General features: G+C 34.6%; 1 protein-coding gene across 1 annotated transcript in view; it reads left to right on the top strand.

Annotated features, from left to right (window-relative positions):
* The window catches only part of USP47 (ubiquitin specific peptidase 47), a 57,474-nt gene that overhangs the window by 24,762 nt on the left and 16,907 nt on the right, over window positions 1-15,805 (top strand). Inside the window, exons 10-17 of the mRNA XM_010563786.1 lie at window positions 5,404-5,499; window positions 5,584-5,736; window positions 7,133-7,300; window positions 9,638-9,769; window positions 10,460-10,536; window positions 10,855-10,910; window positions 14,153-14,265; window positions 15,178-15,282. Coding sequence (XP_010562088.1) covers window positions 5,404-5,499; window positions 5,584-5,736; window positions 7,133-7,300; window positions 9,638-9,769; window positions 10,460-10,536; window positions 10,855-10,910; window positions 14,153-14,265; window positions 15,178-15,282 — 900 coding nt within the window. The remainder of the gene's footprint in view (window positions 1-5,403; window positions 5,500-5,583; window positions 5,737-7,132; window positions 7,301-9,637; window positions 9,770-10,459; window positions 10,537-10,854; window positions 10,911-14,152; window positions 14,266-15,177; window positions 15,283-15,805) is intronic.

Raw genomic sequence — 15,805 nt, 5'->3', positions numbered from 1 at the left:
TACCAGGATTATTTATTATATATATTCCTTTTGTATTTAGTATGCTGGCAATATTTTTTAAGCACCAATAGTCTGCGATTCTTAACAGTAATTCTGTTAAGAGGAGAATTGTTAGAATTAGGTGAAACTGCAGTGTAGGTTCAAAGCACTTCATACTTTAAATACCAATCTTGAGAAGTAGTAAAGATATGAAGGACATGGATCTCACATAAAGGATTCAAGTTAGTAAAGTCCTTTGAATTCTTTTTAAGATCACATTAAAATATTTTAGAACTATCCAGCTAATTGATGCTGTATTGATACAGATTGATATTTTATATAGATGGCTTCCGTTTTCACCTTGTAAAACTAATTTCTAGAAATATTGCCTAAATCAAAATTTTTTTTGTAATTTTTAATAGATCGGAAAAATCTCATTATTGAATAAAGTAATGAAAACTATTCAGTTCATGTAGTTGTATTCTGCATTTAACAATGCATTGTACATGTGTCTCAAATTGAAATTTTTTTCTTTGTTAGTAGAGAAGTCTGTAGTGGAATGCTAAAAAAAAAAGACTTTGTATATTTGTAAAAACACAGAAAGCTTGAACAATTAAGAACTTAAATATCAGATTACTTTCAGTAGTATTTGATATTTCTCCTATAAATCGGCATTTACTGGGTTTACAACATTGAGGAAAATAGTTTTAAGATTTTTGTTACACAGAGTTACATGGTTGCAATTTGTATTGATGCTTCAATTTTTGAGCTTTTTTAATTCGTATTCTGATTCTATTCAGTTGATTCTCCTCCCTGCATTTGTGTTATCTATAGCAGATGTAATTTTTAGTTTTGTAGTCTTCAACAGTGGGGAGATATGGAGGATACTTGCTTTTGGAGAAGGGAAAAATCGCCTGTTTCTAAATGGAATTCTCTGAAGGTAGTATCCTCCATTGATCCATAGATGGTGGTGATTTAGTAGGTGTAGGTAAAAGGGTATGAGAGAGAGAGCAAAAACTTCACACATGCGCTAATAGGGCTTATAGAAGGGAATGTAAAACTTTTTAGACCTTGCTAGTCAGCTCCTGAGGGAACTTGCAGCAGGCGACACAACCCAAGATAGGGGATCTAAGGAGGATACTACCTTCAAAGAACTCTAGTTAGAGGTAAGTGATTTTCCATTACTTTCTAATAAGAGAGAATGGATGTATGAGCTTTAAGTAAGGTTAATCTGTAGAATGCCGCATAAAGTGTATTATCCCACTGTTCGACATTGTGTACTACCAAAAAACATAGATACCTAAAATGTTGCATTTACCTATAAATATATATGTATTACTTCTAAATACATGGGAATATTGAAGAACTGGAAGGATAATGTTATGCTTGCTTTATTTCCTAATACGAACTAATTCTGAAATTCTTCAGTATGTTTTTAAGGTTTGCATTTTGAAGTATTTTTTCTGATTCCCCACTCCATCCTCTAAGTTCATGTAATAAGACTACATAGCTGCAAACTCATTAGGGCAGCTCTGGGGCACTGAGATCTTGTCAGTATGTATCTCAAGATAGTTTCTGAAAAACTACTTACGCTATCTGCGTTGTTCAAGAATATGGTTTAAAAAAACCTGAATCAGTCTTTTCTGGAGGTCAGTAGAAATATAGATATAAAAATATATAGCTTATTTCAAGGAGGTAAACAGGAGCAGCAATTCACATACTGATTCTTGTAGGTACTGGTATCTTTTGTATAGATGCCTGAATTTAACAGCATTAGACATAAGCTAAACTTAAAAATTTTGCAAGATGAAGAACAGCTGAGAGAAGAGTGGATGCAATGGGGATCCAGCTGGAATGCTGAAATTATGTTACTTAGAAAACAGTGGTAATTGCTTTGTAATACCAAAAGGCTAGTAATAATACAAGTATTCTGGAGATGTAGCACGTACAGTTCTGTTTTGTTAAGTGTTGTTAGTTTCCACCATCTTTTGTATGTTAGTTTTTCTTTTGAGGGTGTAAGTACGCATACAAGTAGACCACTTTTGGGCAGAAATTAATTTGGACTTCTGTGTGAACTTATTTTGTGGTGTCATTGCCAAACTAAAACTGTTGAAGGCAGTTAGAATATGGATGATTTGATATATACTTTTTTTTTTTAAGCTACATTGGTAACAACAAGGTCTTGTATTTTTAGTTGAGCATATTATTTGGACATGGGAAAACTAGATGAGGTCTGAAACTCTGAGATGGCAATTAGTTTCTGGTTTTCTCCAAGAACAGTTTTGCCTTTTGCTATTTATTGTGTAACTTTTCATAAAGGTTTTACTACTCCTGCTCACAGGTTTTGCAAATTTACACATTTACAAATGCTTGCAGTAAGATACCTGTCAAACTACTGATTATATCATGATGCATTTTTGTGAAGAGTGTGTCCAAAGTGCCTATCTTTTGCCAGACAATAATTAGTTTGAACTGTTTGTTATGGCATTTTAGTATGCTAAGTGTTATAAATCTCATAAACAGAATATTAAAAACTGGATATTCTCAGAACTTGGCTGGACAAGGCCCTGAACAATGTGCTTTAAGTTGGACTTGCTTTGTGCAGGGAGTTAGGATCAGATGATCTCCAGAAGTCTCAGCCTATATTGTTCTTTTGATTCTGTGAACTATAAAAAAAGTTGAAGTAGCCTTTGTCATACTAATCTATTGCTTGGTCATATATGGTATATTTTGAAGTGTGTGTTGGGAATGTTGGAAATGCATGGTAGCTCTAAGGCTACATAATAGTTACCTCTTTGAAGATAACTTCAAAGGTAACATTTATTCTAAAAGTAGAGTTGCACAAAAATGGGAGATGTCATGTGATAGGTTGTGCAGCGTAGAAGCTTTGTCACTGGTTTTGCTGAGTAAACTGTCAGAGTAGAAAATGGTGAACTGCATTAGAATAGGAATTGTATTAAGAAATGCCCTATCAGCAGAATTAACTTTGGTGTAGAGATTATATAGGAGGAAACTGCAGGAGACACAAATGAGTAACCCTGAGGAACCGCGATGTTCCTTATACAAGGATTGAAAAATACATGGAAATTCATATAGCTCAAAAATACCAGAGTTTTCAAGAGTTTTAATCAGGTTTTTCAAAGCATAGCTTGCTATGTGTGGTAAGCAGTGAAACTGCAAGAGTAATGTAATAATACTTCATTCAGTTTTGGGGGGTCTGAAGGATCATTACTTTTTTCCATATGTAAAAACTTATAGCATGTTTCCTTGTTAAATTGCACATCATGTGAGTCTATGTAAGCATTACATAACCATTTATGTCCCATCATTCCTATATTCCCATTCATTCATATTCATGTTGATGCATGAATTGCAAATTTTTTCTTACACTTGAAATATATTTTTATTGTCATAACTGGCATTTGATTCATAAGAGTTCATTATGAATGAATGGTCATTATGTGATGTTTTCTACACTTCATGTTTTCTGTGGTTATTAACTTTTTTCTTTCATTTAAATAGTTCTGAATATTAATTCCTTAACTAGTTCACAGAATAGTGAAAATGGAGTAATCCATTTCTTCCCCTTTCTTTTTAAGCAGGGTTGTAACTTGCTTAGTCTTCTTTCTTACATTTTAGAATAAGATTCCTCACATTTCAGTGCATAATCATACTAAACATTAGGTATTTGTTGACCTTGAGTAAAAAGCAACTCAGCCTCTGCAGCGTTTAGGAAGTATATATGTAGACAGCAGTTCAATTCAGACTCTAAAATGTTTTCACGTGTCTAGAGAGTATCTCTGCCTAAGAGCTGTGATTTCAGGGCTGTTCAAAGGCTTTTCTGGCTGGATCCAAAAATGGTAAAGTGAGATGACTGCCTTCAGCGTACAGTTGTTCCATTGAGTTTGGCACATTTTTCGTTTGTGAGTAGTTGTCACCCTGAATACAGTCCTTTTTCAAAAGTCCTTTCTCCTACAACAGCAACAGAGCTGTTGTAAAACATTTGTTATATTATTGTTCTTGCTGCTTCCCTGAGTTCTCAGAAAGAAAGAAGGGAGAAGGGAAGAATTGGAGGCTTTTTGAAGAGTTTGGCATATCCTTGATTTCCTCCCAAAGTGTCACTTATCAAACAACATGATGTAGATAATAATCTTAAGTTCTGTGCCAGGCATGTTAAAATTGGTGAGTTTACTCTGCCCAGTTAAGCCCCTTCTTACTTATTCAGACTTCAGGGAACAGCTACAGTCCTTTGTAAGAGATAATGATTTTAAAAACATTGTTTCTGTTGATAATCTTTGCTTTAAACTGAATGTCTAAATATGCAAGTTGTATTTGTTTTCACCTCCATAGGTGAACAGAGAACTAAGGGGTTCCACTTGGAGTTCAGAAACCCAGAGCCTATTGGCTTCCAAGCTGACTGGGTTAAAAGTTTTAACTTTTAAAATCTCTGGGTAAAATTCTTCACTGAACCCATCTCAATATTCTTAGTCAATTTTGTTTGAATAAGTTTGTTCTCAAGTATATATAACTTATATGCAACATCGTTGTTGCAAATTATATTAGGGGGAGGACAGTTTGGTTGTATTTTGAATACTGTTTGCTGTAGAGGGGAGCAAAGTAGAAATCATTAAACTCCTGGATTTAAGCATTAGTGACAGAACTTTTAGGCAGCTGTCAGAGGACAAAAGTGCAGTTATTGGTCAGTTGCCTCATAAGGTTTACGCTAGGAAGCTAGTTCTGTCTTTATAGAAGATGGCCATATCTGATTCTCACTCCTTTGGGAGTGAAGCTCAAATACTCTCCCTCGGTCCTTTCCCCACCTTTCACTTAGAAATAATATCTTCAAATGTAGTTTTCCAGGTCCCTTTGTAGAATGGGACTAAGGTGGTCTTCAGGCAGGGCGCTGAGGAACTGAGTAACATTTTTTTTCCTGCCACCTCCCTCCCACCCCCCCATAATTATTGGATGGTAGCTGTTGGGAAAAACTCCTCTTGAAATGCAGAACAATCATCTCAAAATTCTGGGAGAACAGGGCCAAAGCAGGGTTAGAAAATAAGCTCGTTTTCACAGCAGTTGACTCAACAGACATGACTAAATGTGGTGTGCAAGCTAACAGGAGTCAATGTCATTTTATTTCATATGTTTATTAAAACAAAGACAATTTGGATTCATCAAATACTGAATGAAATATAGTTAGCAGTAATTGTGGTTTGACTATTTAACCTTGGGCTGGGTGGAGAGGTTGGTTTCTCTTCATATTTTCCTGACTATGTCTGTATCAAAGTTTATGTCAATCAAATTTTGGTTGTATTTTTAATTGAAATAGTTGTATGCGTTTGCAGTCTCAATGTAAATTTATCATTCTGATTTATACCTACATAGTAAACATTCTTTAAAAATCAGGTACCATCTTTTTATTATTAGGAAGAAGCACTGCATGCTTTCATTCAGCCTGAGATTCTTGATGGCCCCAATCAGTATTTTTGTGAACGATGTAAGAAGAAATGTGATGCAAGGAAGGTAAAGACTGTCCAAATCACTTGCGAAAATTGCTTTTGGTAAATCCTGACAATGGTAGCATAATCTTGTCTTTGCTTCATTTAGGGTCTGCGGTTCTTGCATTTTCCGTATCTGCTGACATTACAGCTGAAGAGATTTGACTTTGATTATACCACTATGCACAGAATTAAACTCAATGATCGTATGACTTTTCCTGAGGAGTTAGACATGAGTGTCTTCATTGATGTTGAAGATGAGGTAAGGTGTTTGGTTTCAGAGAAAAGTCTTCAAGAAAGTTAAAGTTTCTCAATTAAAATGTCAGTCTAATAAACCCATTTTAACAACATTATTCATCTACATAAATGTTCTTTAGCCATGGCAATGTTTTAATTTGAACTTTTAAAATCTGTCCATGTGGAATTTTGCTATACTGAAAAGGAAGCATATTCTCTAATCACTATAGGGTTTCCATGCTTCTGTAAAAAAGCTGTTCCTAATTTCTTCTATCTTCACATGAGTGATTTAAAAGCAGAACTCTCAGGGCTTCTACATATACTGCAAGTCTGAAATAAAACATATTTTTTAGACTTGTGTCTGAATCTGTTTTGATCACAAGAGGTGATGTAAAGTTTTGAAACTCTGGACACTGAAGTTAGTCCAGAAAACATTAATGATTAATTCCTTTCCTCTGACTCACAATGTTGTGTATGCTGTAGAAATTAGATTTTTAAAATTTTGTTTTTCACTTCCATCTGGCTTTTAACTCTTCTGGTTTTGGCCAAAATTCATGTTGTGCAGTTACATTCACCGAAAAGCGTTTAATGTGCCTTCTGCATTAAAGACTAAATTTATTCCTCTAATTTCATTCCTGAAAACATTATGTCACTTTGCTAGTTCATAGTGGCATAAGAGAAATACTGTGTTGATGTGCATATGGAGAGGCTTTTCTGACTCTATACAAACCTTTGTTTTATGAAGTGTGCCATTTAAGCAATTTGATACCTCTCAAAGTGTTACTGGGGGGGCTAAATGAGAATGAAGATTGATCTGGGAGAACAGAACTTGAGACAAAATTAGCAACTATCAGAAAATCAAAAAAATTATCCAGAGGAAAGAGGATCAGGTAAGAGATGGATATACTGACTTGTACTAAACGAACTGTATTCATAGTGTTGTTGACATCAAGCTTTTAAGCTAATAGAGCACTGACCAGTCTTACTATAATACCTTGACTCTGTCCAATGAGTTGAAATGGAAAAAAGTCTTTGACTGTGGATGAAAATATTTCCAGTCAAATAAGTTCTGATTAACAGGCCCATGTTACAATAGTATTTGTTACCTGGTATTAGACTTCCAAGATATTTAATTGAATGGAATAGGCTAGTAAGAGATATAATCCTGTCAAGTATGAAACCAGGTAATTGCCACTCAGTTGCACATGAGATGAGAAAATATTGATCTAAGACGTGAACTGAAGACAGTTACTAACAGAAACAAGTCTGTTCTCAATGCTGAATTGCAGAGGTCTCTAGGTTTTTGAGGAGTTTCATTGTTTTGCAGATTGGAATTTTTTAATTTCACAACCGTATTGCCATTTCTTGTTCCGTGTAACTTTAAATGTTGTATAATAGTATGTATGTGTTTTATTTTTAAGAAGTCTCCTCAGACTGAGAGTTGCACTGATAGTGGAGCTGAAAATGAAGGCAGTTGTCACAGTGATCAGATGAGCAATGATTTTTCTAATGATGATGGAGTTGATGAAGGAATCTGCCTTGAAAGCAATAGTGCAGCAGAAAGACTTTCTAAAGCTGGCAGTGAAAAGGTACGTTTAAAAAAAAACGTTGTACTGGGTCTGATTGAGATGGAGTTAATATTCTTTCATAGTAGCCTGTATGGTGCTCTGTTTTGGATTTGTGACTAGAACAGTGTTGATAGCACACCAGTGTGTTAACTCTTGCTGAATGGTGTTGCACAGTACCAAGGCTTTCTCTTGTTTCTCATTCTGCCCCTGTAATGAGTAGGGCTAGGGGTGGGCAAGAGACTGGAAGGGGTACGTAGCTGGGATGGCTGGCCTGAGTTGACCAGAGGGTTATTCTGTACTGTATTTGTTGCTGTGTGATGTTATGCTCAGCAGTAAAAACTGGGGGCTTTCCAAAGTAGCTGTTGCTCAGAGACTGGGTGGGCATTGCTCTGCTGGTTGGGAGGTGGTGAGTAATGCCTTTGCATCATTGCATCTTTTTTTTTTTTTTCTTCTTATTTCCTTCTCTTATTAAACTGTCATTATCTCCAGCCTCAAGTTTTTCTCACTTTTGCTCTTCTGATTCTCTCCACTGTCCCACTCAAGGGGAGGAATGAGTGACTGGCTGGGTTGGGTGCTTAGTTGCTGGCCAGAGTCAACCCACCACAAATATAAATGATAAAAATATAATTAATGCTGATATTGGGGGTGAGGGAGTAGGAGTGTGTGGTTTTATTCAAATTCCAAAAACTGATATTACAGCAAAGGAAAGCATGCAACTGATTTTGAAGGTCACCTGAGAATAAAGGTTTTCCCAGCTTGTCAGACTAAAAATTCCCAGATAACTTGTTTTGGCAGCAGACCATCAGATTGAAGACTGCTTTGTCTTGTGAGTAGTCGATTTTTTTGAGGCCAATTGTCAAAGGCCTACCAGCTTTGGCTGCAAAAGCGTCTTGCAGCTTAGCAGGATAAGATTATAAAGTTTTGATCAGTCTCTGCCATCTGTTTCTTGTCCTTATAAAAATGGCCATATAGATGAGGCCATGGGTCTAAATGTTAAATATTCATTTGGTCATCTTGAGTTAATATAAAGGAATTGAGCAGCCAGTCAGTCTAGGATAGCAGTCATCCTTCTATGGGACATAAAGATTAGCACAGATCTTTGAGAAACCTGAGTTTTCTTGCCAATACAAAATTCATCAAAACTCCTCTGAGTTTTATGGTAATGTCTACAGTATGTACTTCATGTGTCGTTATTCAGTGAGCTCACCTGAAGTTTGGCCAATAGGTTTTATTCAGACTTGTTAGGAAAAGCTGTTTGGCTGCAACTGTTACTTTCATAAATATTTAAAGGCTGACTTGCATTTTAATGTGTGCATCTGTCCCTGTTTACATTTATGTTAAACCATTTGAGAGGGTTTTTTGATAAATGTTCTAAACACTGTCAATCTTAGCTGGAAAAAAAGAAAGCAATTAATAGATAGTCACTTGACTGGAATAGGGACAGACTATTGTAATGTATCTGTAATGCAAATGTCATGTCCTAGTATTGACAGTAGCTTTGCCCAATTAACACATACTACTTGTTCTAGGCAAACTAGTTGTCAAGCCATGCTGTTAGCTTTTTGGTTTGGATATCTTAATAATGGATGCAGTAGTCCATGCTAAGAATTTACAGAGCATTTCTTCTATACAATCTAAAAAAAATGTAATTCTTGTAACACCTAAGTGAGTGAGTATTGTTCAGTCTTATTTTTTTTTAATGTATACACAGCACTGAATGGATGTCCTTAGTACCATTTATTTCCATCCTTTTAGTTATGAAAAGAAAGATTTATGACAGCAAACTTGGAGTGGTGTGAGAGAAATTAATGTAGAGTGTTGATAAGCGTTGAATGGCGTGTTGCTGGTTTGCAATATACATTAAGGGACAAAGCAATCTTCAAGAATGCAGAGAAGGGTGATAGCAAATAAGCCTAAACTTTGTAGCTACAGGCAAGTTAGTCATTACTTTTGTTTCTTGTGTGGAGATACGTTTCATACCTATCTAGCTAAGAATTCACAAATTCAGAGCTTGTACAGAAAAGAAGTAACAGTAATGCATTAAGCCAGTTAAAAAATGTTTCCATGATTATTTTTTTTCTTAAGTTGTTTAGTCTTTTCTCTTTCTCTCTTCCCACCAACGAAAGGGGAGATTCCTCTTTACTTCCATTATTACATACTGTTGTATAATGTTTAGCATATCAGACCTCTAATTTTGTTCAGTGTCTGTTGCAGTGATGCACTTCTGTTATACCAGTCCGTTTTGTAACGTACAACTATTTATATATTTGGGTTCGTGTAGTTGTTTTAAAAATTTTTTTAAATGATCATTTGGTTACCTTTACTTCATATGTATCACACCTTTTTCTTCTTCCCCAGAGTTCTTTACTGTATGAGCTCTTTTCTGTTATGGTTCATTCTGGAAGTGCTGCTGGTGGCCATTATTATGCCTGTATAAAATCTTTTAGTGATGACCAGTGGTACAGCTTTAATGATCAGCATGTTAGCAAGGTAAAAATGGTATTTTTATTTATCTTGTGTACTCATAGATGAACCAATAAGTTTCTATTTTGCATGTCGTTTTGCACTGACGTATAATGAAGCTGATTTTATGTGCAGGTATCTCAAGCATTTACTTTGTTTCATCTTCTCATCCTAATGTCCTGCCATATACGTTTCACTCATTAGCTTACCTGATTTCTAGGGGGGGTGGTTTATTTACTTCTGTATGGGGTTTTGAGCATTGCAGGGGAGGAGTGTTTCTTCTTGATGGTGGGGGGGGGTGGTTCATAAAGAAGCCTTTATTCGTGTACAGACCAGGCTGGATTTAGAATTTTGCCTTCTATACACGTGAAGAATATGTCTTGCTTAGAGAAATGTATTTGTAGATCCATTACAACCCGGATTGTGCTGTTAAACCTGTCCTGCTGATGCATTTCAGGTGTTACATGTATTCATAAACATTACTGCAGTCAAGAACCTGGATATTGTTTTTTTAAGAAGTTCCTACTTCTAAAAAAGAAGAAGCAGATCACTTTGAAACAGTTTTTTTGCAGTCAGCAAATAAGCAGAAATATTTTTAAAAAATTAGAATTATTAATATTGCATGTTAACTATGTAATGCCATTTTTCCTAATGAGAATAAATGCATCTTGATTAGTGCAAGTTTCTCAAATAATCATTAAATTAATTTTCTGTTAGATAACTCAGGAAGATATTAAGAAAACATATGGTGGATCTTCTGGAAGCAGAGGCTATTATTCCAGTGCTTTTGCTAGGTTAGTAGTACTGTAATATTACTTTTCTTTCTGGTGGTGTTTTAGTGTAATCAGATGAATGGCCAAGATATATGTGCTTAACGTGTTAGCTTAAAAGTAATAGTAGATGCTTCAAATAGTTGTAAGAACTATGCTAACTGCTGTTTCGGATCATTAAAATAACATGATATTTGTTTTTGAAAATTCTTCTTGGTTGGCGTATTGCTAAGATATGTATGATAGCTCCTTACTGGGGGAAAAACAAACAAACAAACAACTTTTGAAGTAATTATTGTCCTCCTATCTGAGAAATTCAGATAACTATTCTTTTCTCTACAGCTCCACAAATGCATACATGCTGATATACAGACTGAAGGATCCCACAAGAAATGCAAGTAAGTATGTTTTCCAGTTCTTAACTAGTAAGATTGTGTTGTGGAATAAGGAGATGTTTTACATGTGATGAGTACTAATTTTTGTGAGGATGTTGGTATTGGTATTTTTAGGGTAAACTAAAGTAACTTTTATATAGGAAGCCTTTTTTTATGTCTTTTTGTTACTCTTTTTATAGTAAACCTTTATGGATCATTAGGAGGTCATCACAAAATAAATTTTCTGATTTTTTTTTTTTTAGTGTTTTATATACCATAGAAATGAAAAACACATATACTGAGTGACACTGAATAAGCTGTAATATAATGCTATATAGTGTCACGATTGATAGTGGAATAAAAATTATGTTCTTTAAAAATGAGTATGTAAGAACTTCATAATGGCAAAGTTTTACACTTTATAACCAGCCCTTATTGTTTGTGTTTCAGTTAAGAGGTGAGAAAATATACTATAAGTTACATAGTTAGAAACAAATCTTGGATTTCACTGTCTTTTATTCCCCTCATCTCTGATTAGTTCACTAGGGCTTAGAGGATGCCTGGCCCCATGTAATAGCTGACAGGTTGATTAATCTTTGAAATATGGTACAGTGGAAAATGAAGATTCTATTTGGATTCAAAACAGGAGTGTCTGGTTGGAGTCTTCATTCAATTATTGGCTAATTTCATAGGGTCTTAGTCTTTCATATTACTAATAAGTGTAAACTACCAGGATTTCTCTTGTAGATATTTTTAATACTCTATTATTTGCTTGAAAACACTTAATGTTTCTCATTTAAAATCTGAGCACACCTAAATGATGCAGTAGTAAATGAAATTTTGATAGAATAGAACTTTTTTTAACTAATACCAAAATAGAAGGAAGCATGTTAGTTTGCTATTTTCCCCTTTTTGTTAATCCGTTGTTAGAATCACAGCTGTAGAAAGAGAGCAAGAGCAGCAGTGGCTAGCCACGCTTGCTCTCACTAGCAGTAAGTGCCTGGAAGAATCAAGTATTTTTGTTAATACTCTAACTGGTTGAATTGAGCCAAAGATTAATTTGCTTGCAACATCAAAGCTGTATTTATTTTTTCTTAAAGGAAGAATTCAGTAGTCTGCACTTACAAAGGGTAATTTGTCAGTCTGTAGCCTGGCTGAAGTTAGGCTGATAAATAATGCAGACTGTTCTAAGTTTTGGGGGTGTATATAGTTCAATTGTCAGAACAGTCAAGGAATAATTTTTCCTAATAGCTTAAGCAGATGAGAAGCCACAAAAACTTTCAAAGGCAGTTAAAAAACTTCTCATATCTCTGCATTCCTACTTTTTTTTTTTTCTTCTTTTCCATTAAATGCTCAAGAGGTTGGGTGGCCTAAAGAATAGATTCAAGTTCTCAAGAATCTTAAAATCATCCTTTGTAGGGAGAATATTTTGATAGCTGGGTTTATTTTATTTTTAATTGGTAAACTGAAATTATGTATTACTTAATAAGAGTAGAATCTTACAACTGAAACCTTTGGCACCTCACATTATGTAGCTGCTTTTGGGGCCTACTCATTCTTTTTGAAGAACATGCAAGCGTAGAAAAGACTTGTATACTTGAGAAAGTTTGTAACATGCCAACTTGTAATGTGTCCGGTGGAGGAGGGAATAAAATACCTTTGAAAATAACATTTTGTTTATCTTATTCTGCTGCTGTAAATATTTTGGAGGGAATCGAATAGTTGTCTGCTTCCTTTAACTGCTGCTTTTGGGGTAAAATTTTGAATTCCACCATGAGAAACTGAGGATGCCTATTAGCAAGAATAAGGAAAGAAATGAGCAGTGCAAGGATGAGTAAAACAAGCTTTAATGTTTTTTGGAATACAAATTAAAAAAATCTAAGCTTATACTAAATTTTATTAAAAAAACCCACAAGAAAACAATACTAAAATTAATAAAAGTAGATTTGCAACTATTTCTACATCAGTATATTCTAAAAAGTGTTTTATGATACTTGGAGCAAATTTGTAATCTCATTTCAACATCCTAAACACAAACCACCTTTATTTTTAGCAGCAATCTATTTCATTGTACACAGAGTACTTTCAGACATGTTACTATTTTCTACTTTTCTACTTCTTTCTTTTACTTTTCTACTCTTTTCTCAATACAGTTGAACAATGGTATTTTCTTTGAGGAAATAGGGAGGGAGGGGAAAATCTAAGTATCTCACAAAATTAGTGTTGCTGGCTTCTCTTTGTTTCTGAGAATTCATGATACAGGGGACAGTGCAGTTATAAAAATATGTTATTTCATTTTAAAGTAACAGTATCTGAAGTAGGTGCTTTTATATAGTTTTGAAGTGGATTCAACACAAGAAGGATACTGTTAAAACAAAGCCTTTTATCAACAAATTGATAAAGTAGTAAGTCTTAAGAGCAACCCAAAAAAAATATAATTTCAATGTTTGAGTCATTGAAACAATATTATTCATTCTGAACAAGAAGTGATTGTAAATTGTATGAAGTTTAAGAATAAATAGCAGCCATAAACAAAGTCTATGGGTCAAGAGCTGTCTTTGGAAATGGGTTTTCCTGTAAGTGCTATGATTGTTAATTCCTCAACAAGCAAATGAAGAAACTGAATCTGCTATTTCAGATTACTTGAACATGCCAAACACATCTTTAAATCTGAAAAATTATTTGCCCAATTCCTTGCAATAGGAGTGGCACCAGGATTGGAAGACAACTGTATTTGCAAAAGTAGATTTTTTCAAATTTTTTTTTTAACTTAATGAAGTATTGCATGTTCTGTTTTTGTTTTTTGTTTCTCTTTCTGAAACAAAATCTCACGAAGTACATTAATCTTTATTAAGTGCAATATTTATTTTACTACGATATAGACAATACCTGATATCTCGTGACTTTTATTATCAGCTAATTCACTTCTAGAACAGAATTTACCTTTATTGTAAAAACAGGTTCAAGTCTTAGTATATTTCTTTACAACAGCAAAGCTTCCCTTACTGATACTGGAACATTAATCTTGTGCTAATAGCATTTTCTTGTGTTGCTGATGTATAATTAAGGGGAATAAAAGGCTGACTTTGGTTTCATTTAAATCATGAAAATGAGAACAGGACGTGGTATAGTGGGAAATTTGGGCAGAGAAGAGAGAGGGAAGAAGGCAAGATAGATTAACTATTAAATATACCCATATTTCCTAAGATGTTGCCCACTGTGGAAAAATCTATTTTTTTAAACTATTGCTTTTTTTTTACTGGCAGAGTTTCTTGAGGCACATGAGTATCCAGAGCATATTAAACAGTTGGTACAGAAAGAGAGAGAACTGGAAGAACAAGAGAAGAGGCAACGTGAAATTGAGCGCAACACTTGCAAGGTTAGAATTTCTGCTGAATAAAGTAACAATACATTTCTAGCAAGAAATGTCTCTATAGTAAATAGTAATTTTTTACTACAATAGAAGGGCTCTTGTGATAAGTGTATTTGTATTAATAACTCTTTAAAATGAATTGTACGCCTTTTGGAAGGCTGCACACAGTGGGGGCATCTGTTAGAGGTATTCACCAGAGATTTTTGTTGAGTGCCTGTCTTCCATGTGAATTGGAATTGGTATTAAAACCAAAACAAAACTATAGTTAATCTGACATCACTTGATTTCAGCAAAAAGAATTCCAAAGCATATGGAATGCTCTGTCAGGTGTTCCGTACTGTTAAATCTTTTCATGTTGTGACCCTTTGCTTTGTGAAATGATGTTTCTTAAACTAATTTAAAATTATTATTTGGCAGAAAGAGCAGAACCTTTTTCCCACCGTAGATTCAATAGTAACAAACAAAATATTTCGTCTATGACTTACAAGCATGACAGTCAGCTGGTCCACCTGTGAATCAAGTGATTGTTTTATTAGAAGGTTCTCTATGGTTGTGAAATACGTAACTCTGTATGTGAAAAAGGAATTTCACATTCATCATTCCTACGTGCATTTTGTTTTGGAGGATTTGCACACTGGTTACAGTTTAAAGATGTTCTGGTTATAGATGTTGTACCCTAGCTTGCAAAAAGATGTAAACACACGTACATACACAGTAGTGCTATCTACTTTGTCTTTGACGTTTTCTATCTGCAGTTGTGTAACCAGCTGAAAGGAAACTGTCCTGTAGCTGCAGTAGAGCTAAGGATATATTTTGTATTAGATTGTTTGAATATAGGGTTGTAAATGTAAACGTACTTGAATGTGAAAGGTATTTGCACATACCTTCGTGATGATTTTTTCTTTTTGTATTTCATAGATTAAATTGTTTTGCATGCATCCTACAAAACAAATAATGATGGAGAACAAATTAGAGGTTCATAAGGACAGGACACTGAAGGAAGCTGTGGAAATAGCTTACAAGGTATGCTATGCATAACAGAATAGTTTAATTGCTAGATATAACTTTTTCTGCTATTATGTATCTTCAGTTTTTAAATTTATAATGCTGTGGGAGTGTTTGAGGGGGGTTGGCTGGTTTTTTTGTTGTGGGTTGGTTTTGGGGGGTTGGTTTGGGGTTTTGAGGGGACAGCGTTCAGAGATGTTCTAGTTGGGGATTATTGACCAAGTTTTCTGTTAGTAGCCATCAGAGGATTTCTGACTGGAGTGATACTGCCTTTTAAAAGGGCAGACTATGTGATTTTCACATACACTTATTTTAAAATCAGATAGTGAGAGCTGCTGTTGGACTTACCATAGCCTCAGTAAGTTGAAAGGATTCTGAATGCTTATATTTGTATTGCAGTAAAAATGTTGTATTAGATATGTAATAAGAGAATTCTTCCAAGAAACTTCCTGCATAGCTAATGCAATAACATCAGTGGGCACCAAAGCATTTGTTGATCTCTGCCTTCCACAAACAGGTAGAAGTTGAAGACGTCTGTTCT

The sequence above is a fragment of the Haliaeetus leucocephalus genome, unplaced genomic scaffold (genome assembly GCF_000737465.1).
Source record: "Haliaeetus leucocephalus isolate CR32 unplaced genomic scaffold, Haliaeetus_leucocephalus-4.0 Scaffold173, whole genome shotgun sequence".
In the NCBI taxonomy this organism is placed as follows: Eukaryota; Metazoa; Chordata; class Aves; order Accipitriformes; family Accipitridae; genus Haliaeetus; species Haliaeetus leucocephalus.
Note: the sequence above shows the minus strand (reverse complement) of the source record. Positions and strands in the feature narration are given on the sequence as shown.